The sequence below is a fragment of the Hippichthys cyanospilos genome, chromosome 9 (assembly GCF_059441005.1).
Source record: "Hippichthys cyanospilos isolate Australia breed blue-spotted pipefish chromosome 9, RoL_Hcya_1.0, whole genome shotgun sequence".
Classification (NCBI taxonomy): Eukaryota; Metazoa; Chordata; class Actinopteri; order Syngnathiformes; family Syngnathidae; genus Hippichthys; species Hippichthys cyanospilos.
The window spans coordinates 19,898,113-19,923,541 of NC_142377.1; the positions used below are offsets into that span (position 1 = coordinate 19,898,113).

The 25,429-nt window shown below is 40.4% G+C and overlaps 1 protein-coding gene across 1 annotated transcript; it reads left to right on the top strand.

Annotated features, from left to right (window-relative positions):
* The first annotated feature begins 2,324 nt into the window (after positions 1-2,324).
* LOC148419358 (guanine nucleotide-binding protein G(s) subunit alpha-like) lies at positions 2,325-25,405 on the top strand. The gene is made up of 12 exons (XM_088423698.1): positions 2,325-3,465; positions 5,136-5,208; positions 8,265-8,319; positions 8,398-8,517; positions 10,919-11,016; positions 19,166-19,220; positions 20,072-20,145; positions 20,260-20,318; positions 20,398-20,518; positions 20,631-20,761; positions 21,905-21,972; positions 23,205-25,405. Exons 1-12 carry the CDS (start codon positions 3,327-3,329, stop codon positions 23,349-23,351), a joined length of 1,140 nt encoding a protein of 379 aa, XP_088279824.1. The 5' UTR covers positions 2,325-3,326; the 3' UTR covers positions 23,352-25,405.
* Positions 25,406-25,429: the final 24 nt, after the last annotated feature.

The window sequence follows — 25,429 nt, forward strand, 5'->3', positions numbered from 1 at the left end:
GATTGAACTTTTGGGGAAAGGACTCCCTCTTAAATTGCCCCTTTGACCTCTCCATCAAGCCATGGATGGATGGATGGATGGATGGATGGATGGATGGATGGATGGATGGATGGATGGACGGATGGACGGATGGATGCGCTGCTTACTTTCATATCACCTATGGCAATATAGTTTGCTGAATGAAGAAAAGATGGTAAAATATTTGCAGAAAAGACAGTTTAAAAACATTGCAAAAATAATTACGATCCCCAACCCTGTTAAACGATTCAGTAAGAGGAAAGATCTCAGCTGCAGCTGAACAATGAGTCTGACTCTCCTTTTAGACATTTGCACGCTAGATTGATCATTTTCTTGTAGTCTATCGGGTAAAAACAGAACATTTTAAAAACTGGAAAATTGATCTTAGGCATTATTTTATATCACAAGTTTTGCGAAAATCTTGTCTCCTTCCTGTGGACTGTCATGTGACATCTATTCTCGTGGGATTTTTGTCTCGTCCCGGGAAAATTAGACTGGTCTGTACGTAGAGAAAAATATATCTCTTTCATAAAGGTCACATATTTGTACAAATTCTAGCAATACGTAGGAAACACCTCTAGATGACAGTATTGCTGCACAAACATCTTCCTGTTTCGTCGTCATGTGTTTGTCAGGCTCAAATAAATTATATTTTTAATTTTGTTTTTTGTATTTTGTTATCTTTACAAATGTAGAATAGTTAAGAATGTTAGAATGGGACTTGAAGATGCAACGTGTGTGATACAGCCATTCATCCATTTCAGATCCTAGTAGATGATGGTGTTGCATCAATTTGAATGATCAGATTGATTGAATCGATCAGCCACAGAACGTTGGGGAGAACATGCTGGAAGTCGGACAAGTTGAGGCACCTAGCACTTGAACAGAGTGTGCATATGTATGATAAACCAACTCAGGTTGTACCGCGGACCTCTAAAAAATGGAAAGTCGAAAGAAACAAACCTTTTTTCAGTTGAAAAACTAAGGTCTACTCTTTCTTTTGGTTGTATTGTATTGTCACTTCTTGAAAATTAATCAATATGCCCCTAAATCCTGGCAATATGAGGAATTCTGCTTTAAAAAAAGATGGCAACAAATTTCAGTACTAAGTATATTTATCATCATTAATCTGTGTTATAAATTTTCCATTATTGTGCATGGACAGGTTGTCTAGAGGAGGACTCCAAAAGAGGGCAGTCTCCGCTGCTTTTGGACCTTCCGCTAGATGACACTCAGGGCAATCATGTGACTCAAACCCTACTTCATTCCAGATGTGTCAAGTCAAAGTAAGACAAAAACTGGAAATAGAGTAAGTTTCACTTCAAAACAAAAGCGTTGTTGTAAATCAAGTACAGCGTGGACCTTGAACACTTTATTTATTTTCCAGGTGAACGTGCAGTTACTTGTGTAAGAAGACTCAATGATTCAATTATTTTACTTAAGCAAAGTCAATTAGTAAATGGCAACGTGTAAATAATAGTTTAGCAGATCATAGGCTTGTTGTAATTCTAGGTACTGTTTTGCAATATCTTGCAAAATCTATCTTTGTTGGGTAATGTAATTGTCCATACAAGTGAATGTGAGTGTGAAATACTTGTTTATGTATATAGTATGTGCACGTAAACTAAACCACTAAACTATACTAAGTGCACCTGTGACTAATGCTGAGGAGCTTTAGAGAATGGATAATAAATTACATCACTCATCTGCATCTTCGTTTAGACTAAAATCACAATCTGACCCACTTTCTAAAAAGACCCCTAAGACCTTCCACGTTGTCCTTATTTTTCAATTTACAATATAGACAGTTAATTAGATTAATCAAAGGACGACATAGCAGTAGACAGATTTACACGTTTGCCTCATTTGCGTTCATTCAACTCTCCCCGTGCCCGGTGAAGTTTCTCCAGATGTCTCCGTTTCTTCTAGGAAATTTTAGTTGCCTGCAACAGTCCATTTTTCCAATTATTTTACAACATTTAGCATGGCTGCAAAGTCCTAGCTCCAGTCATGATTTCATGAAATACAATTCTTCAGTCATGTTTTCGTGAAATAAAATGCACTCATCCATATCCGGAACATCGGTCAAATCCATGTATATTACCAGCGCCCATTTTTTTTCTTTATTGTTGAGTTAGTTTTGTATTTTTGTCATTTTATAAATACAGTACTATAATATCCCAGCGTAAAGGGGGAAACGAAAAGGGGGGCGTGGGTTGAGAAAAACGAAATCCTTTTATTCTGAAAGGTAGACTCGGAAAGTTGCGTTTACAATCCTGATAACCTGACGGTCGTCCGTCGTTCCCAGGGTTCCGTGAGAGCCTTTTTGCCCCACCCCACCTCTTCAACGCTATCTATCTGAATGTGCGATTCTCGGAGAAAAGGGTGGCGCAAATAACACGGAACGACGCCGCCGAGGAACATTTAAAAACTCCAGCGGTCCGCGGCAACAAGCAGAAAGGCAGATAAGCGGCCCCCTCCCCTCGGCTGTAACCAACAACGACAACACCGTCCCCCCAAAAAGCCGTCCAGGCTCGGACGACGGCTTGAAAACACCGCGGTAGGTTCCATGTCTGGTGCACATGTAACCACCGTCCAGCAACGGGGGGGTACGAGCCGCCGAAGCGGAGGATTGCCATCAGTAAAACACCTGGACGTCGAGCTGCATTCAAGGACACGCAGCTGCCGAAAGAATTGAGAGGAGAGGCGAGAGTGGGGGGAGGGTGGGGGTGCGGGGGAGAGATGAAAAAACCCCGCCGATGTGAAGAGAAACGCATATTAACGTGACGGGAGAGGGAGGAAAAAGGACGGCGGTGAAAGGGTGATTTTTCGGCGTTCTTGTTGCACGTTGACGCCGAGAGGATAGAAAATAAAATCGGAAACTAATCGACTCCAGCAGGGTCCAGCGAAGCCCCAGGAGGAAATATTAACTTATTGTACAGTACTCACCCAGCCTCCCCAAAACAAGGATCGAGTCATTATGGTTTGCCAGGAAAATTAAGGCACATTCGAGAGTGAATTGCTGGCGTGTGTCTTCATCCATGTCCATTTCACGTCCTCTCGTAGCAGCGTTGATGACTTCATTGCGGATTTACAGTGGAAACACGGCGCGGCGGTCTTAACTCTTGTTGCCAGTAAATAGCCGTATCCATCCATCCTCATAGATGCCTCCCTTTCTAAGCCGGGTCTTCCACTCTTGGGCCCGTCTCGGAATTTAGGATCCATTTTCTTTCCACTACCTTTACCCACCCTGCCAACCCCCTGGGATATTTTTTTGTTTGTTGTATTTTGTGGATGCGGGTGGGAAGATGGGCTGTCTCGGCAACAGCAAGACGGAAGACCAACGCAACGAGGAGAAGGCCCAGAGGGAAGCCAACAAGAAAATTGAGAAGCAGCTCCAGAAAGACAAACAGATATACCGCGCCACTCACCGGCTTCTACTACTAGGTGAGCTCTTGTGTTATGTGCCTGTTTGTTGCGTAGGTGTTGATGCAAGTGCAGTTGCTGTGACCCAGCGGTGGACAACCTCCAGGCCTCGATCATCAAAACCAGCCTCGATCCCCCCCCCCCCCACCTGATAAAATAGTCCCTCTCCATCACTGTGGTCCACATATCCCACCGTAGAGTGCCATCTTTCCTCTGCAATGACGCTGTTCCATTCATTTCCTTGGAGCGCAGACAAATTAGGGTTACTTTTGGAATTAGCCGAGTCCAGTTTGTCCTAATCTGAAATTGATCCCGGATTTGGGTGCCAGACTAATAGCAGGAGTCCCTGCCAAAGAGTCCGCTATCACTGTCTCTTTGCTGATGATGACTTAAACGTTAGCCTTAAATATTTCCAATCTTTTTTTTTTTAATTCTGGGAGACAGACGGATTGTCAAGTACACACATTCAGCCTTCAGAGGTACTGTTATGACCTCAAAGTTGGAAAGACACCTGTGTGTAAAGGTATTCTGCAGTGCTGGGACAGAGATAATTTAGCGTGCCGCAACAGTAAAGAACTGAAAACTGTACAGTACCAGTCAAAAGTTTGGAAACGCCCTCCAATTCAACCCTAAATCATTGCCATGCAGAAATAAAGATAGAATCATTTGCATATACAATAAAACTAGTTTATCATATTAGGTTCTTCAAAATAGTCACGTTTTGCCCACAAAATGGCTTTGTACATCATGGCGTTTGCTCTGTCATGACTTTCAGTTCACAGCGGTGCTTTTCAAACGTTAATACCTTGAATTTGTTGATCTCAATGTGTTTCCAAACTTTAGACTGGTACTATTGATTGAGCGACAGACAGGCAGACTTTATTCATCCTGAAATTGAAAGATGTGAGCCCTAGACAAAGACGACACGGCCGAGATGCAGGGCAGGACAGCATGGCGTATGCAGTAAGAGTATCTTTAATGCCGGGAGAGCAGTTTGAAGTTTCACACATTCTCCCAGTTGTGTTGATAGTAATCGTAGCTGCCCCCAACCTGACAAGTATGAAACGGTATACTAAAACCGTTGTTGTTTATCAATACTACCGTAGTTAGTAGTTGGAGGGGGTACGTTTCTACCCCGGCAATTTTTAGGCTCGCAGTTAGTATCACAACTGTAACAGGAGCTGGATGGCGCCTATGTGTAAGGGTTTTCCTAATAGCACTGCCAAGACAAGAGTGTGTCACTGAAAACCCGGAAATGTATTTGGCCAAGGCTGTTGCTAACTACTATTTCAATAGCCAATTATCCAGCGTTTTCTTTTTTTTCTTTAAATTAATCGGCCGATCACAATCTTACCATAATGTAGTAATAATGCACAGGTGTCACCCCATCTTCTGACTCAGCATTGAGACCACCACTTGGTCAGCAGCCTCTTTGCACTCTGCCACCCTGTCATTCCTCCGGACTGCCCAGGCAAGTTGGGGCCCCGGGCCGTTAATGTGTGTACAAGTACAAGTTTTCTTGCAGGCTAATTAGAGGCCTCTGGTTTAAGTAATCTCTCTCGGGACATCACCTGCGTGTAAAAGGGGATTTGCAAAACTGGCCAAGGGGTGTAAAGTGTCCCATCATTTCCGACTGTCGTGTTGAAACAAGTTATTGCTGAAGCCGTTCACTGATAAAATATCTGTTTCAGGGGCTGGCGAATCTGGGAAGAGCACCATAGTCAAGCAGATGCGAATCTTGCATGTCAATGGCTTCAATGCAGAGTAAGTTGCATTTACATACTATAATGGTGTTTTATTTTCATTTATTCCATAGACACCCACTTGGATTTTATGTGACTTTTTTCCCTCTCCCAACAAAAATGCATGATGCTGAAGAGTAATATTGGCAGTCAACACTTCCTTATATATGACTAGATTCAGGGTAAAACAATTGAAGGTTTTCACTTCAGGAAGTTTAATGTGTCTTTCAAATAGGACTGAATAATTGAAAAAATGTCATTGTTATTTTTTCCATTAACATTGCGATTTAATATGGGCATACTTTTTAAAGGTCCCCTTATGTATTTTTCGACAAACGCAAACATTAAATAGATCTGTTTTATAATAAAACAACATCAGATTTTATCTTACGTAACACTTTTGGTCTTAGAGGTTAGGTTTATGCAAAAACGAAGGCAAATGAACTCTTATTTATTACGAAAGACAATTAATTTTCATCTTCAGAGATGTCTACCAAACAGCTGTGGTGTAAACATCAAGTTTATTAGTGGTTAACAAAAGCAACAACCAAAACTATAGTATAATTAGAGAAGAAACATTTTAAATGACAAACTAAGATAAAAATGAAACACTATAAAGCAAATTAAAATTAAGAACCTACGTTAGTTTTATATGAATGTCTGTATGAAGCTATTTAAAGCAAACTGTAATTATAGTCAAAATGCCCTTGGGCTCATCTTTGCCAATAAATATGCAAGAGCTTTCGAGGTTAATTTTGAATATACTATAAAGGTATTTCTGCATTGCTGGAAGTCTGCAAAGTAAGAAGGTGAAATAGTGACTTTTTATCTTGCACTCGGCAAATACTCATACTCATACTCATGTAGACTAACTTGCTCTAAAAATGAATCAAAATAACCAATTAAAAAAACAAAACAATACAGCTCAATAAAAAGTCACTATAACAAAATGTCCAAAACTAGTTCAACCCTGGCAAACAAGTCAGTCAATTGTAAATCAGATTACAGCAATAATGTAAACAAAACTGTGACTTCATCACTTCAACACAATGATACGTAAAAATGTGGAGTGCATTTCCTAAGCGCTGAACTTGTTTGGACACTATGTGAATAACAAAACGCATGTGTATATTTATAACCAACTGAAAAAAATTAAGCTTTTTTTCCCCTCAATCTGCAGCCTTTGTGATGTCGATTTGAATTCGATTCGGTTGCTTGTAACGGCACCGATCATTTCAAAATAAGGATTAAAAAAAGGTTGAAAAGTTAACAGGTTCGTCCTGACATGAACGCCGCCATAACTGGGAAGGTTACCTGCTGTGTCCACCGATTGCTCGAGTAGGTGATCGGGCGTGGCCATGGTAATAACGGAAATGCTATTCGGATTTTTACAAGCACATGGAACATCGACGTGATTTTGAAGCTGTTATCTCTAAGCGGAATCATAACATGGTTGCCCTAAAGACAGGAACTTGAGTATTACATAGACGGCGTTATTACAAGAAGTCATCACAAGCTTCCTCATAAAATGCATAACTGTTATCTTTTGTGGTGACATAATTCTTATGTAACATTTGGCTTATATGAAATAATTCATTCTTGCTTGTCTTCATGTCAGCATCTTATTTAAGTCAAATGTTTCGGTGCAAACAGTCGTAGTCGGCATGACCTGAGAAGAAAGCACTTTCTGTTTGTTTTTTTCCCACAAACATCGCTGCAGGTCAAAATCCCGCTCATCCTCATCTTGTGAGTTTCTTCAAACCACGGCATTGCGGGAAACAAAAATCTATTTTTCGATTTTTAAGTGTCGCTTTCCCAGCGCGAAATGAGACGTGAACGTAGTCTAAAAGACACAAGTTATTCTGCTACCTTTTCATCACATGGAATGGTGGCCAGTGCAAGAGGCAAAGCTGTTTTCAAATAGCGAATACCGATACCAGGTGGCCGTATTAGTCTGACATGACCTCATTTCAGATATGTTCCTCGTGGAGGCTGCTCTCCTCTTCCTATATTGCAGCGAATCGTTTGTGTCAAGTCTTTGTTCAAAATTTGTTGTCAAGTTTAATTTGATTTTGTAGCCTACTGGCGATATTTCTACTTTGTATAGATGACTTCTCTAAAAGTGAATACTCATACTGGCAAAGGTTTGGAATAAAGTGGTATCAAATATACCTTAATTTCACACAATGGGCTTTTGTGTTTAAAAAAACAAACAAACAAACAAACAGCTGATTAGCTCAATTGCCTGATGCCAGTCACAGAAAAAAGTAGAAGATCCAAAAAATAAACATAAAGTTGGTTAGATTCTTCTTTGACTAAGTTCTATCAATGGCGACGGGAACAAAAATAAGAAGTTTAAACCAGTAAGTACTAAACATTGCTTAAAACCAGGAGCATCTCGGTGCAGTTATCGACATGACTAGTGCAAAATAATTTGGACACAGTCTTTTTGCCGTATATTTTTGCTGACTTCTATCAAACAGCCTGACAATTTCACCTCATGATTATCATGCCAAAATATTAGGATTTTTGTACAGTATTTGCAACTGTAATAATATCACTGTTTTATTTGTACACCATTAACTTAACAACTTCTTCCCTGGCATTCTCTTTTGTTGAGGCTTGTCTTTTCAGTATTATTTTTTTTAATCCAAGAAATATAGTACATGCTTTGCCACGCATTTCACTTAAATGTAACTGTGACACATGATATTTCATTTGTAAAATCAAGTTTTGGCAGGACAGCAGTGATAATATTTTCCACACTATCATTTGCTTCTCTCTTTTTACTTGATGTGCCCACTACTAAAACTACCGGGGTTGGGTGCTGTAGGGCATCATTTTAGTTGGCTTTCGTATTATTAATGTGGTCCATGTTTAGTTTTAAGTAATTCTACATGGCTGGCATGGATTTCAACAAGCTGCCCCAAAGGTATATGTCTGAGTTGTTAAAATGTTTTTTTTTTTTTTTCCTGTAACAGCATCAACAGATTTGATCATTTTTTGATTTCGATTGTGTAACTGTGATTGTGTTTTATAGGATTGACTATTGTGATTTTTTTTTTGTTTTATTCACAGGGAGAAAAAGCAGAAAATACATGATATTAAAAATAACATAAAAGAAGCTATAGAGGTAAAAAAAAACACTCATAATTCTTGAATTTTTTTGGTATTTCTTGCTTAAATATGACATCTGCTCTTCCTCACCCAGACCATCGTGTCCGCCATGAGTACGCTCACGCCGCCATGCCAGCTTGCCTGCCCTGCTAACCAGCCGCGCTTGGAATATGTCCTCCATCAAATGAACCGGAAGGATTTCGAGTTTCCGTCGGTAAGCACAAGTAAAGCAGAGGTACACAAAAACTGATAACTGAGACCTATTTCAACATTTTCCCCACCTTCCAAAAAAAATCCGCAAAGGCCGGATTGGAAAACAATTCTTGGCTATTTGCCTTTCGTGTGTGGTGTTCTTTTTCTTCCCCAATCTGATTGTGAAATAGTTAAAGCAGGCGGTTGTAATCTCAGAGCAAAAAAAAAGTGATAGAATAAATCTTGAAATGGTTCTCAGAAGTGATGTCGGCGTACAGGTAGTACGCCAGGTGCGCTGCACGTGAGTCAGACACTGTGTCCCCCCAGTGATGCGCTAATTACCAGGCGCTGGAGGAGGCTGCTTATTGAATGAGCTTCTCACCTGAGAGCTCCTATTAATGCCAATTGTCTGTAATGACCCCAAATGGGACTATGTGAGCGACAGTCTTACCACCCGGGCCTCTGACTGACATCACGCGGTGGCTTGTTTATGATTTGTGCGGGTTACTTAAAAAGGATGTATGAGATTTGCAAACATTGAATCTGTTAGTTTGCAAATCCTTCTATAGTATAATGTTCATTTGGCTTTACACTACCCAGATAATGTAATCTAGATATGGCATGCGGACTTGATCGATTGCCTGAAATTTTATGCTGATGTTGGAATGTATTTCTTTTAAACATGTTTTCCAAAAAGTTAAAAGTTCTGTGTGACTTGGATTTGGATTTGCTTCCGTTCTGATACCATACACCGATACTGCATCACAAACCTAACAAATGCAGACAGGATATGTAAACTGACTAGGAGCCGTGTCAGAGCTGCGTTGCATACTGTGCAACTAGATATTTGTTAGAATCTATAATTAAAATGGATTTGTACCTGCTTTCAAGTAGCAAGTAAGCCGCAAGAAAATATTTATTTATTTTTAATCATACATAACCAAAAATTCAAATTAATTAAAAAAACAAAAACAAAAAACGATGCATCGCCCAGGCTTAGCATCAAGTTTTACTTCCTGTTTTATGGTGATCAATACCATAAAAATAAGTTGTTTTACTCTTAAGGCATATTTTATTTGAACACTGTTTATCAGGTGTTTGAACAATAGTGCATTCAAATGAGACATAGTTGTTCTAATGAGTACAGGGTCCCTTTTTGTATCTATGTTCGTGTGTAAAAATAAGAGGGAAAACGAAATTATGTTTGGAGCGTCATTGCGTTGGGTGGTTTTCTGATAATGAGGCGTAACTTGGAAAGCTAATCATAATCTTATGTGGTTCTTAATTTTTTGATCAATGAAATGTATTGTGGAGGGTTCAAGGAGTTTAAAAAGCACCATTTTAAAATTAGCTTCAAACAATGTGTGGCTGATGAGCATCAGAAGTCATTTGTCTGATTGGCTTGGCTTTTTTCTCTCTCTCCATCTCTCTACCTTCGCTCTCCTCCCCTTTGGATGGCCCAAGGGCCTTCTGGAAACCAGTTGAACTGGTTGACTCTGCTTTTAAGCGGGGGAGGAACATGGAGATGAAGCAAGCAGCATTTTTTAGACACTTTTTAGATCTGAAAATAATTATATTTTTGCATATAAGCACATGTATGACGTTCAATCAAGGGAATGTTAAAAGATTGGACTGCATGGCCAGCGTATGAATAATCGCAAACTTCAATTAAAAGGATACTAATCTTATTGAATACTTTTCAGCTCCAACGTTAATATTTTTTTTTATATTTATTTGAGAGCTGTTTTTCGAAATTAATTCCCATCAAACAACATTTTTTTTCACTTGCTGTTGACTGATAATGACATCACGTGCTCAAGGCTCAGGTAATGCGCAGTTGAGCTGAGCCGTGATTGGTTGTTACCTGAGTCTTGAGTACATGTGATGTCATTTTCAGTCGACCATAGACAAATTATTCACTTTTACCTGCTGAAAATGGCAAAATTAGTAAGTATCCCTTCACTAATTATGGACATTTGTAGTGTTGTGCGGTACAACATGATGTTTAAAAATCTACGGAGGAGAAAACTGCCACACTTACAAAAAGTGCCCTTGACAGTCTTCTTTTTTTTTTTTTTTTTTTTTTTTAGCGAGTGCACACTAGTGCTTGGGCTCAAATGGCTTAATTGTGCTCACCCCGGATTGTATGCGAGCATCTAAAGATCATAGCGAGGAGATAGGCCCTCACGCAGTGACAGCTGAGCTTTGTGCCAGCACAAAGCTCTTGGTTTCTTCATGAACCCAATGAACTGTTCCATTTCCTGTCACTGCCAGAGCCCTTCTCCTCTCCTGTGAGCTGCTGGCTAGGATGGACGCAGCCCCTGTCTAATGTCTAATAAGTCTTAATTCGGGGCCCTACGATGTCAACCCTGCTTGCAGTCATTTTCACCTCATTGATCCAGACACTCTGTCTCTCTTTACAGGAGTTTTATGACAACTCAAAGATCCTCTGGCAGGATGATGGTGTGCGAGCCTGCTGGGAAAGGTCCAATGAATATCAGCTCATCGACTGCGCGCAGTAGTAAGTTCCGCTTCTGCAAAAGTTTCACTCCACCTACGCCCTGCCTATGCTGGCTGATTTGCATAAGCGTTAAGTCAAGGTTCATTAGTGCGGCCATGAGTGTGGCGCCACCTTGACGATGACAGACCGTTTGATTGGGCTAGTTTGCATGAATGTAAAGGTGACTACTCTTTATCTGCAATAGTTCACTTTTCCGCATTTGGTTTTGCTTCAGCTAAACCTTTATCAGGCTAGGATGGCCGGACCATTCTGTTAATAGAGGATTTTTTTGGGTGGAATTCCTGTGTGGGGGCGCCTCGGTGGCAGAGTAGTTAGTAGTCCGCCTCGCAGTTCAAAGTCACGAGTTCAAATCCAGCGTGCTCTGGCCTTCTTGTGTGGAGTTTGCGTGTTCTCCCTGAGCCCACATGGGTTCCCTCCAGGTATTCCAGCTTCCTCCCACATTTCAAAAACAAAAACATGCATGCCAGGTGTACGGACACTCGAAATTTGGTGTGCGAATGGTTGTTTGTGTTCCATGCGATTGGCTGGCAACCAGTCCAGGGTGTCCCCCGTCTACTGCCCGAAGACTGCTGAGATATCCACCAAGTGGCTACAGATAATGGATGGAATTAATGCTGTGCTTCTCAATTATGTTTTGTCAAGGGGTTAGGATGCCAACGTTTGCCAAAAGTTTCCCATAGGTTCGTGCATACTCCTCTCATTGCAAGGAATTTTGGACACGTTGATTTGCATAAAGAGCGGGAAAATCAAAAGAGCCGCTACCTTTGCATAGACTAGGCTACATGTTCGTCTTCAATGTGATAGGGAGTTGGTAGTGATGGTAGTTAGCCATCAATGCATATGTGGTAATATGTGGCGATCGTACATTTACTGTGTGTGATTTCACAATCATACTGACAGACCACAACTATGATGTAAGCCTTGACAAAAAATTGATGCCCCTGGATGAGTGGATTATTGTTTTTTTTTTTTCTGCTGAAGATATTTCATTCATATAAAATTTGGAAGCGTACATTTGTGCATAATTTCAGGCCACCTCCCACTCTAAAACGCCTGACATCATGAATACTATAACCAAACAGCAATAGACACCGATGGTGCTGTATCAGACAGTTGTAAATTCTCTCTATTACTATCAAATAAGAGTAACAGGTTTCCCTTTCCAGAACAATCAATGATACTTTTTAATTGTTGAGACTTGTGTTGGAGACACTGGGTTCTGTAAGTTTGATCTTCACCTGCTGATATCTACTTGAACTCTGTTGCTAACCAAACAAGCAGAATCTCCAGACACATGTACACAGTCTTTTAGGTGAATTCAAATGCGAAATTTTAGCTATTGTGAGTTCCCTGCGCAGCATTGAAAATAATCTTGTGTTATGCTAAGACTGCGTTTTAAATGGTGATTTGCGTTCCAGTAGACTTAACAGCCAAGGCACGGTGAACCGGGTTAATAACGCCTTTGGTCTGGGGCTATTTTCAGTCGAGGTTTTGAGGAAAAGCTATTTACAGCAGCAGCAGCATGTTTGCAGCTTGACTGAGAATCATCTCCACAGCTGGTGTTAATTTTAATGCGGCTACTTGTCATCAGGGCAGGCTCGTGAATGTGTCACAGTGTGGCGCATGTCCCCATGGTTACACAGTGATGTAATCTGGGAACTTGTATGCCTTGATCTTTTTGGTTTTTCAGGTGTACTCTTATTTGTCATACTTTTCTGCCACTGTGCGACGAATGAGGACCTGTTTGATTTGGCCCTGCTTTTTGTGTGTTAACATGATGCTTAGGTCAGTTTTATGCTGAAGGTTGTGCTGTCTTAGAATTTAAGTTCATTTTTCTATTATTTTGCTATGTCTTGGTACTCATGTGAGTAATCCGCAAAAAAAACAATAATGTGCATCCCTGACTATAGAAAAGGAACGGCTGTTCATGTGACAAGCAGATCCTAAAACAAACTATCTGGAATGGTTGTAGCTTCTTGACTCACTTCACTCCTATTTTATCACACTCTGATTACACAAATGGGTTACACAATATTACAGTCACAGTTGCACTATTATTACCCTCCTTTGACGATTTCCTAATGAAATGTTTCCGCTGTGTGCTGCCCATGAGAGCATGCGCTGGTCACATGAAGCACATTGAGGGTGGAGGCTCACTGTGTACACGCGCAAGGTTGCCATTTTCCGTTATTCCTGTGTGTTTTGCACGTCCTTGTCAGAGTTGCATGGCCGCAGATGTTTGTCCAAAAAGATGTGATTACCTCTATCGAGGAGGTGTGTTGAACACTGTCCGTTTTGTGTTGCTGCTTGTTTTCTAAAAGTAAAATGAAAAACGAACATGAAATAAAAGAAATACATTGCTTCCATGCGGTATTTCCTCCTGAGACCCATCCTATTCATTTGTGTCCACTTTTGTCTATTTTGTCGCAGCAAAGTTAATTGATCCACCCGAACACATGAGGCATGATTGGAAATGCAAGGATGTCTTCTACTGAGCACACTTAGTAAGGTACTAAGTACTAAGACTAGCAAATGTCAAATACAGTGGACAAAAAAAGAATAGGCTGGTTCTCAGGAGGATATGCATGTAAAATGCTTCACCATAAATTAGGTCAACAATGTATTTTTTGTAACAATTAATTGAATTAACTACATCTTATTTAAAAAAAAGGGAGGGGGGCTGTTACTTGTATTTCAATGCGCCACTGTGTGCTTATTTCTCTCCCTCTTTTAGAAGGCTCGTTTGGGCCATTTTAAAAAAAATATAATTTGTGCTTCAATGCAATAATGAAACAAAATGCATGGTAAAGACCCAAATTCTTCTCCTCCTCCTCCTCCTCCTCCTCCTCCTCCTCTCGGTTATGGATCCACCGTTGGACTGGGTGGCCAAACCGGAAGTGTGCTCCCCTCCGCACCCCTCCTTCTTGTGTACTTATGTAAACGGAGAAGCAGCGAGAACGAGCGAGGGGAGAGCTATTTTAGGCCTAGGCGGGCTTCAGGAGGAGAAAAGAGGGAGCGAGTGTGTTGGGAGCGGGACAACCTCTGTGTTATTGATGGAAGGTTGTTGGCGTTAGATGACCACGTCCACCCTTGATCAACACCAGAGCCGTCAGGGCACCCTCAATTTTGTCACACTTGTACTGTTTTTTGACTTGCGCAGGTCTGTTTAGGGAATGGCATTATGCAACACCTTCCTGACTTATATTACTTCTGGAGAACTTGTTCATTTCTGATTTTGGCTTCAGGTTGGTCGTTAGCAAACGCACATCCATTGCATGCATGTACCCTAGTCTGACTTTTTTAGAAATACTCCAGTTCCATTACAGAAAGAAAGAAAGCGTGTGCCAATAAGGAATTCCCAGGGACGGTGAATGGAGGAAAACACCACATTGGTGTTGTTTGGGGTGAGAAATTAGCTTTTTAACATGGCTCCAGATAGTGATTTTGCATCATAGAGGCCCTTTAACCACTAAAGCATTTCAATACAGCTATCTCTAATATTAATATACCGAAAGAAATCAAATTATTCGTATTTACAAAGTGTACCTGAACGCAGCGCAGTTCATTGTAGAAAAAGTGATCTCAGAAATGTCGCTGAAAAGAGGAAAGAGCTAACTGCACATTGAAATGAGTTGTTATGTGTATGTAATATGGTAAAATGCAAAAAAATAACAAAACATATGCACCTAATTTGTGTGGTATTGTATGTATGGTATATTGCGGTATTGGAGAACTTTATATGATTACTGTTTAACAATATCTCTGTACAATATCGGCACTCGTAATACCAGTATCAGTGCATCCATATTTGTTATCATTAATAACTGGCGACAGGAGCAATTGCATTTAAGAAAAACATTACATAGATTGTGCATGTCTGTCCAAGCATACTGTAGAGCCCCTGCCTTTATCCATTACTCCACAAATTCATGTGACAGTTTTGTTGTATTTTGTTTTGTTTTGTTTTTGCTCTCAAGCATCAGAGCCTTAAAAATAAATGAACAAATGAATAAGTAAAACACATGGAATGGGATACGGTCAGATCGGAATCAGGCCTCTTCCAAATATAGATTAAAAATCCACTAGGTATCGGATACACGCGCGCAAACACACAGATTGTTATACCTTGTTCATGCAAAAGGGCATCATTGAAATTCAATGACTATTGACGGAAATACACTTTTGTCTGCTTAAATACCACTATTAATCCTTTGTTTATCCAATGGAGTTTTCAAACATTGTTAGTCATGTGCGGTTTACACAGAAACAAAAATGTAGAAATTACAAGAATTTAATCCAAACTGGGGTGCACAAACAGGATGGAAAAAAAATGTATATATTTTTTTAGCTTGGTCATAAACATTTACAAACAGAAGACCAAATAACACATTTCCATTTAATTATTGATGACCATTTGATATTTTTATTAAATGTGTGTGTGTGTTTTTTAAGCTAATTAAATTCAGACTGAGATTTTAGACAACTTTCTCCCCATTGATTTTGATGAATGTGACAAAGTGATGTCAAAATCACAGGATCAGTGTTGCCGGCCAAAACAGCCCAATTTTACTCAGAAGGAATGGCAACACAGTCTTAGGATGCCAGCATCAAAGTGTGCCAAGTCGTTTATGTGTATTAAACTGTCTTTAGAACACAGGGGTCAAACTCAAGGCCCGAGGGCCCGCCACATCATTTTATGTGGCCGGACAAATGCTGATTTGATTTCAAGTTTCTAGCTAAACTTGCTGGTTGTCTTAAAAAAAAGTGTAGTGTAGTGAAAGTGTAGGTATTGGATTTGTCACCTAAAATGTACAAGAAAAAAAAAACATTCAAATATAAAATATCAAATATTATTTATTTATTTAATAATTATAATTATTTAATAATATTTTCAGCCTCCGCCTTTGTAGTAGCATACTGGCAAGCAAAGAGGGTGATCTTGGCCATCATCACCTAAACCAGACCTTGTTCTCCTGAACATTTGGATGTGTGCATGGACAGCATGTACAGATATTTTGTTCTATTATCTTATGAAGTTTCTCGTAAATGTATTGGTTCAGCATTCGTAACTTTGGCCGCTTCCCTCCTTTCCATTCTTCGTCTCCTACCCGCCATTCCTGTTCTCGTCCCATCTCTCCCTCTCGCTGGCCTCACTCCAGTCGCACAAGATTTGGAGCCGATTGTCTATTTATAGCGTGCGGTTCTGTCACCATGACAACCAAGCTGGAGGCCAGGGCGCCAGGGAGCTATTTTTGGAGCCGCGCTGTAATGTCAGACACAACCACCTCTATTTTCTTCACTCTCTGTCTGTCTGTCTGTCTGTGTCTCTCTCTCCCTTACGAACACATACACTGACCCTCAGCTTGTCCGCATTCCCTTTGCTGTGTGAATGCTTAATCGAAATGTATTTTATTATTATTATTAAAATCCATTCATGTTTGCAAATCCATCAATCCATCCATCCTTCCATTTTCTACCGCTCATTGGGGTAACGGGTCACGGGGGCCAGAAGCTTTCGCAGGCTCAGACTTCCCTCTCCCCAGCTATTTCGTCCAGCTCTTCTCCGGGATCCCCAGGCATTCCGAGGCCAGTCCCCAGGCGTTCCCAGGACAGTCGAGAGATCCCTAACCGGATCCTAGAGTCACCTTGACTGGGTCCTCAACATAGAGAAGCAGTGGGTCAACACCGAGCCCCTCCGGGGTGACTGAGCTTCTCATCCTATCGAGGGAGAGCCTAGACACCCTGTGGAGGAAACACATTTTGGGCCGCTTGTATCTAGTTTCTCAATCTTTTGGTCTCGATCGACAGCTTGTGACCGTTGGTGAGGGAAGGAACGTAAATTGACCGTTAAATCGAGAGCTTTGCCTGTGGGCTCAGCTCCTTCTTCGCCATGGTCCATGACAGACCGGTAGAGTTTGCATTACAGCGGATGCCGCACTGATCCGCCCGTGGATCTCCTGCCTGCCCTTATTCCTGAACAAAATATTGTTAATAATGACAACAGAGTACAATATTAACTGAGTACAAAGATATTTAAACGCCTCTACAGTTCTTGAGGCAGGACCTCAACCCTGACCCGGAGAAGGCACTCCATCCTTTTCCAACTAAGGTCCATGGTCTCAGATTTGGAGGTGCTGATCTTCTTTCCAATTGAACAAAAATCCACTTAAACGTTGTGACTGCCGATGTTGGCTTCGTGTGTAAAAGGCCTAGGATCATGCGCTCTGCAAAAGTCGCACTCTGTGGAAGTGAACGGTGGGGGGTGGGGGGTATTGAGTGGCGGAAGGAGGGATGAACAGCTAGCTCCTTGCAAAGACTTGAGGCCCATCATTCACAATGAAGAGAGTTAAAAAGACTCGGTTCGTTCGTGAACCTCTAATGTTTATCATAGAATCTAACGCCTTACTTGTTTTATCTAAGTAAGTTATGCACAGGCTTTTAATAGCTTTTTTTTGCACAAGTTATGAAAGTCCAATTTACATCTAAATATATGTGTAGTATAATTTAATAACAAGACCTACGATTACATTCAAAACATACTGTTGGTCGTTAAGAATACATTTATTTGCAAGTTTTTATAATAATTTATTCATTTTTAGTGAAAGACTGTCTAAATCTTACATATTGTCACTAAAGCCCTCCATGATGCTGGATCATGTCTTCAGGGCAGGTGGTTTAAAACATTTTTTTTTTTTTGTGCAGTGTTGATAAGACATCCAAATTGTTTTAGTTGTCTCAGAGTTACGTGAAGACTTAAAAAAAAGTTTCTATTTAGCCTGTAGGCTATCTGAAAAGATAAAAGCTAAAGTATGACACTGTATCCTAAAAATACAAGCTACTTTATCCTGTCATGTAAATGCGTGGTTATTTTATGCTCTGTTACTGCAGCAGCCACGATTTTAATATGGCTATTAATAGCAAGAAGCGCTAAGAAAAGAAGAATAGAGAGTTATGTTTGTCCTGCGTGTGTGGGCTCAGGATAAACATGAATGCAGATGGAGGCAGGGCATTTTTTTGTGTTTTTTTTTCTGTCCAGCTGCTTCTATTTAATGTTCTTTGGTGGCAGCACAGTGCACTTGAGGTTTAGCACGTTTGCTTTACAGTCTGAGGTTCTGGGTTACAAATGTCTTACTTACAAATTACTTAATTACTTACTACTAACTACTACTTCTGATGATTATCTTAGAGCCATCGTTCTTGTCTTGTGTTTGCAAGTTACTTAGGCTTTGTCCTAGGTCCATCATTCCGAAAACGTGCTAGGTTCATTGAAAAAGCCATATTGTCTATAAGCATGAATATGAGTGTGAATGGTTGTCTATATGTGCAGTACGATTGGTTGACGAAGAGCCCAGTGTACTCAATTTCTCCAGTTCAACCTAACCTAGCAAACCCTCACTCCTCTTTTTGCTAGTGTGCTACCTGCAACCCTCCTGTCACATTTCACCGCTGCCTGTCACATTCCTGCTTACTGCAATGGGGGTAGCATGCTTGCCCCCGAAAATGTCGGTCATGACCCTATTTTCCTTTTTTTTTTTTCTTTTTTGCCTGTAAGATCAGCAGGCATCAGGACAACATTGAGACGGATGTTTTCCATCAAGTTACCATAGTTTCAAGCTTCGAGTTTTACTGAGGTTAGACAGATGGATTTTCTTAAAAATGATAGCCCCTAGACAATGGGCAGGTGTCCTGTCCCGTCCCGTTTTCAGTTGTTATCCTTCGATTGCCCCTTTTTTTGTGGACTACAATACTCTTCTATCTGCTCAATTTTCCTAGTGCATTTATTTGTCAACAACATCTCTCCCCCAGCTCAATAAATGCCATTTCCATTTTTTTTAAATTATTTCAACAGCCGCTCCTTGTCAAAGGAATTAACACACATTTAGTGGAGCGTTCCTGGGTAGGTGCCATTCTAAACTCATTGTGGGCGTGCATACCTACTCCACGCACAATAACGCACACATACGCACTCACACATTTACTACAAGCGGCTCCATTGACTTTCCTCTTTGGTCTGACTGAAATGCTGCTGGTGACTCACAGCGGCTGCCTCTGCTCTGACTTGTGAATTACAATTTACGCCCCCTGGTGGGCATCATTATATCAAGTAGAGTTTCTGTGATATTCAAAATATGCCTTCTGTTTCTTGCAGCTTCCTTGACCGGGTCGATGTGGTTCGACAACATGACTACACGCCAACTGACCAGGTAAGATGGCCCCAAATAGTTGCAGACGACAGGTAAAGGGATTTGCCCACTCTGAAATACCAAGGTTATTCAAATAGTAACCATCCTGCTATGTTTTCCAAACTTTGACCCAGTGCACGTATTGTACAGTAGAAAAATCCAATGACGCGCTTAAAGGTCACCAAGTTTTTATACTGAAATAATGATTATCATGTCTCAGTTCACTCTGGGCCTCTCCTACTCAATTTTATTTATAGAGCACTTTAAAAACACTCAGAGCGGCCCACCAAAATTGTGTACATAGTCTCACAAAAAAAGCTAAAACAATAAATTAATAACATAAAACAGAAAAAAATGCTAAACTAAAAGTAGAATCTCATGCTGCGTTATAAACCAAATAATAAATTTGGTTTAAGAAAATGATTGAGAAGGGGGCTTGATAGGAGCCAGGGGGAGAGACAGAGACAATGAAATAGCTTTTAATAGAGCACAAAACTATTATTCATTTGGATTAACGGAAGCAGGTGGACATGCATGTTAAATGCACCTTCTACTATCTTGTGAACAAGCATAATATTGTTCAGCTGGAGATTGATGAGCAAAGATTGCAATGTAATTTCCAGTCAACAACAAGTATAAAATTGGCCGCCCGGTGAGATGGATAAAAAAAAAAAAAGGTTGGATTTTGCCGCTTAATCCATATTCCACAAATGCAATATTGATCAGAATGTTGTGTTTGGACTAGTTTGGCTACATGGAACATATAATTGTAACGAACATTTTGGAGTTGACTTCCTTTTAAACAATTACGAGAGGCAGGATTAAAACATTACTTTTCCAATCATTTTTTAACCATGGTTGCTGTATTTCAGGACCTGCTGAGATGCAGAGTGCTTACATCCGGCATCTTCGAGACAAGATTTCAAATAGACAAAGTCAATTTTCAGTGAGTACACGTTCTGGAAAAAGGATTGAAACAGGGAATTACCAAACGATTGAAAGGGAAGACGCATAATCAGTTCGAATTTGTTGAGCATAAATTCAACTTTTCCGTCCCCAGCATGTTCGACGTAGGCGGTCAGAGGGATGAGCGTCGAAAGTGGATCCAGTGTTTTAACGGTAAGTTGTCTTTTCCCTCAAGTGTGATTCCTCAGCCTTTTCCTCTTTGGGTTTGTGATGATGTTGAATTTGGTTACAGATGTGACAGCCATCATTTTTGTGGTGGCGAGTAGCAGCTACAACATGGTGATCAGAGAGGATAATCAGACTAACAGGCTACAGGAGGCCCTCAATCTTTTCAAGAACATTTGGAACAACAGGTCTGATTGCATTGCTGCATACATTGAGTTGACTCAGCTGTATTCTATGAATAATCTTGATGATCAGCAGCAACGAAAATTCAAGTCGTTTGCTGTTTCCCCCTCTCGGCAGGTGGCTACGGACCATCTCCGTCATCCTCTTCCTGAACAAACAGGACCTTCTCGCTGAGAAGGTCTTGGCAGGGAAGTCCAAAATAGAGGAGTATTTCGCCGAGTTTGCACGCTATACGACACCCGACGATGGTAAGAGACAGAGTTAGAACACCATTCATAAAAGGGAAATACTGTAGTCTCGGCTACACAAACACACCAGTCGGTAACAACAGGTTGGGGGTGGGGCTTAGTGTCAAGTGTGATTTATAATGAAAATTTTAAAATTGAATGCATTCCGGTAGGCTTGTGAAATATTTTCAACCCTTTTTTAAAGGGATACAAAGTTTATTTGATGTTTTCAGCAATAAAACGTTTGTATTGTGTTTAAGTCATTGGATTACTTCTAATTAGTACCTTTAAAAACACTTATCAGCACTTAATGTCAACTGATGATGACATTCCATATATCATAGTTCACTGTTGAGCCATGATTAGATGCAGTGGCGATCCGTGCGTTTCAGTGATTTCCAACTCGAATAAATATCCCTCAGAAGCACACACGCGCATTACTGTTCATTGCATCACCTTAATCCCCTACAACACAGGCTATTTTCAGGAGCATTTGAACATCAATAAACCCGCATCAGCAATTAATACTTATCACTATACATGATGCTGTCAAAACTAAAATGACTGCTCTACAGAAGCACAGGACGTAGGGATTGTCACAGCCAAACAGCCAAGCTTGGTTGACCTGCATAGCGCTGCCTACCATGCTGAGTATCCAATCAAAGAGCACATACATGTCACGTTCAACGTGAGGCTTTCTAGGTGGCCTTACTGTCAACACCTCGTGATCTGATTGGCTATGGCGACTATCTATTAAGTGTCTTAACTCTATTAATGTGCCCGTTCACTCACAGTGCACAGACGCCCACAACTGTTGAGTCACGGTATATTGCCAAGCGGGTCATCATCTTACGCCTTATCGCAATATACCTGTCCTACAATATCGCTATTTAATATTATCCAAAAAACTTGTCTGTACAGTTTAAATCCTACACAGTGTCGATGAACGATCGAAACCACTATTTGTGGAAATTTGTTTAATCTGAATCTGTCTTCCAAGTATAGGGGGGCTTCAGCATCTGGCGTTGTGTTGCGTAATGACAGTTGTTTGATGAGGCATGTTTATTTTCATGTGATAAATGAACTAACTTATAGGCCTGTTAAGTAAGACCAGCGTCATCAGTGTTTAACAAACACACGTGATTGTGTCATTTCATCTAACAGCAGTACCAGAGCAGGGCGAAGATCCACGCGTCACAAGGGCAAAGTACTTCATACGGGATGAGTTTCTGGTATGTTCACAGTTCAGGTTTTACCGGTTGGAAGTTGCCTCCCTCACCTTCGTTGTCTAGCACCTGGCAGTGCTTTATTTATTTGATTAATTATTTGATTGAACTATGGTATTTATTTGGTTGTTTTCAATACAACTTTTTATACGCCAGTGTTATCATGAATATTATTGTGTTAATTCATTGTGAATTTTTCACACTTTATAACAAGTCTCATCTGCATCAAACTGCGATCAGCCTCCTTTCAATGTGACAACAGTCACTTTGCAGTACCACCAAGCAGTGGAGAAATATGTTCAGTTGAGTGAAACTGGGTTGGTTCAATTCACTACTTGTCATTCACGGCTATAACACAGCTGACTTTACCAGAGATTTATTTGTAGTTGCTCCCTGTCGTAGTCCTGCTTTCAGGTTTCTTGTCGATAACAGCATTCTGGAATGCGTTTCAAGTAACCAAAGGATGCATACCAATTTGCATTCTTTCTTTGATTGGCTCTTGGCCAGGAAAAGCAAAATAGATGTTTTTTAATTCCCTAATTAAAGATGTTTTTTGTTTTTTTTTGTAAAGTCTATCTCATCTCAAATTCAATACTTTATTTCGCTTGTAGTGTATGTGACGGATGAAATTTAGACAAATGTTAATGAAACGGCCTTCTTTAGTTGTCGGGCAAGCAGTTTTAAATGAGAACCAACATCCAGTCATGCAAAGCATGATAATGCCATTTGCACTGCCACACATTCGAATCTGCTTCGAACCAATCGATGGGCTAGTATCACTGGGCAAAGTATTTATGTCACGTTTTGGAACAAAGCTACTTTTTTTTTTTAACCACAAAGCAGCTGTTACCAGAAATAGTGAGTAAAGTAGATTGCTCGCTGGGAACTTTGGTTTTCTCCAGTAGTGTAGGTAACGTCGATGGAAATGCGGGCTTCACTTAGCGACTGGTGGGAAATATGGGCAAGCTTTTGCCTGTTGTCCTGTGCCCAACCACACAGTGCTAGTCACCCAAACTAGTTATAGTGTGTAAGCACCTTAGTGATTTGCGTTCATGTTCACTTATTTCTGTGCTACATGCTGATTAAAACAAAGTAAACATTCTGAAGATGGAATGGATTAGTTCTTCTCATTTAATAGGTTTCAGTTCATGAATTGAATTAAATGTATGTATTAAAAGCGTGCAAAATTTGGGCGGTGGCTACCAACCATTTCTTTAACCCCATTTCCCTGCTCACAGAGGATCAGCACAGCCAGTGGGGACGGACGCCATTATTGTTACCCTCATTTCACCTGCGCTGTGGACACGGAGAACATCCGGCGCGTCTTCAGCGACTGTCGCGACATCATCCAGAGGATGCACTTACGGCAGTACGAGCTCTTGTGATGGCGGCGACTCCCACAAGACCCCACCTCCCCACCCCCCAATTCACAGTCTCCCACTCCCTGCCTTTCTGCTCAACTTCTTCTTTCCCAGGACCATTAGCCCAGTTGACATCCATAATTCAGCAGAACCTGGATGTAGGAAGAAGACATAGGAACACAGACACGCACTAAACACTACAGTTTTCATGTATCCAAAGGGCCCAACCCGATAGTCAGTTCAGAATTTGTTTATTCGCTGCGTGCTGAGCAACAATCAGGAGCTGGAGAAGATGAGAGAAAAAGATGATATGGGGGAGGGTGGGCTTGGACATGGGTGGACAAATGGGACTCCACAATTTTCATGGAGGAAGAACAGAAGCAAACGAGAAAAAAAAAAGAAAAACCCAAGATAAATATATACAGTATATTTGATATTTATATATAAGAGTGCATCCACCTTATTCCCAAGCCCCATGAGCCCTTGCATGAATTATGGGAGTGACTCCCGATTTGACCCGGTTTGACACTAATGTCATATTTAGATGGTAGCTGGTTGCCCAAGTCCACTTTCTATGACAATTACAAACTTCAACAATGTGGGCATACTAGTTATCGTGTCCTTCAAGCTGCAATATTTCTATCTCGTTTCCTACCAATGTAATACGGGAGGAGAGGACAGTGACGTCAAAACAGTTGCCGCTTGGCATGGCGAGGCAGTGAGCATTCTTAAAAATGCAAGAGTTACAGTATGTTACAGTGATAGGTGATTGAGTTTTGTTACAAGAGTCTGGGCAGTCTTTAGTTGTTGAAGAAGGCATCGAAGCCGGCCAAACTGATCTTATAGCAACCATACTACTTCCCCCTGCATCACAACCACATCACATGTGTGCCAAAAAACTATAGAAAACATGGTATATAATAACAGCAAAGACATTAATGCATATTCAGATAGAACATTTAATTGTTTGACAAAATTAGTATGTCTTATTAATTGTTATCATGGCCCAGGATCCCTGTATTCTGTGTTTATCATCCTTGAGAATGTGCTGGGAACTGGACCATTTATCAAAGGAATTGTCTGTGTTTCATGAAACCAGACTCAACTTCTTTGGGTTGTTAGTACAAATGGCTAGAGTTGTGTTCCCAAGCTGTGTAAGACATTTTTTTTTTTTTGAAATGACGGGGGGTTATGGTCATTCAGAAAAGGAAATACTGTAGAAACAGACCCTCAAATACACTGCTCAAGGAAACAAAAGCCGTTGGAAGAAATGGTTCACTACTACTACTGGCGTTGCACAGGAAGTTGCTCCCATAATTGTTTGAGCACTTGGAGATAAGGTGGAGATTTTTTTTTTTCCTGTAAAAACCGAGAGACAGCACCACCCACACCTGCCTTCATCAACACATTCGCCCCAACCTTACCACCACCATTTGCCTCTGGCTTCACGTCTCTATGTTACTGCTGGACTATTATTCTTGTACAAACTGTAAAATGTATTATTTTGTACAACTCTTGAAGAAGATGACTAAGAAAAATGACTTGTAGAAGAACCCTGTGCCTTGATCGCGACTGTACGTGTGTAAAAAAACAAAACAAAAAAAAGAGCTAATATGTAAGTTATGTTTTCACTGCGCTGTACAGCTGAACGGTCGCGGCGGAGGCCTTTTGTCTGTCGCTTTGTTTCTATTTTTGTTTTTCTCTCCCCTCATTTTTGTTTGTTCATTTTTGCTTTGACCCCTCTGGTTTATAATAATGGGAAATGGAAAAAAAAGATGATGAGCAGACATGCCACCTAAATGTTTTGTAATGATAAATATGAATCCTTAAACAAGTTATATATATATATATATATATATATATATATATATATATATATATATATATATATATATATATAATCAGATTATATATTTTATAAATGTACATGTATTAGCTTCCCTTTTGTGAGTGCTCACCAGTATTCCTTTTTCTGCAGGGGTTTGATTTTTCTTTATGCTTTAACTTTTTGAAGGGGAGGGAACTATACAATTGCAAAATATTTGCTTGTTTCTACATAAACCAAATTCTTTTTTTTGCTTAAACAATAACAATGCTTCCCG

What these genes read in the sequence shown, in the direction of transcription:
- LOC148419358 (XM_088423698.1), top strand. Translation starts at nt 3,327, where the DNA reads ATGGGCTGTCTCGGCAACAGCAAGACGGAAGACCAACGCAACGAGGAG. An exon ending in TCACCGGCTTCTACTACTAG is followed by an intron (nt 3,466 to 5,135) that starts GTGAGCTCTTGT and finishes TATCTGTTTCAG; the next exon opens with GGGCTGGCGAATCTGGGAAG. An exon ending in AAGAACATTTGGAACAACAG is followed by an intron (nt 20,519 to 20,630) that starts GTCTGATTGCAT and finishes CCCTCTCGGCAG; the next exon opens with GTGGCTACGGACCATCTCCG.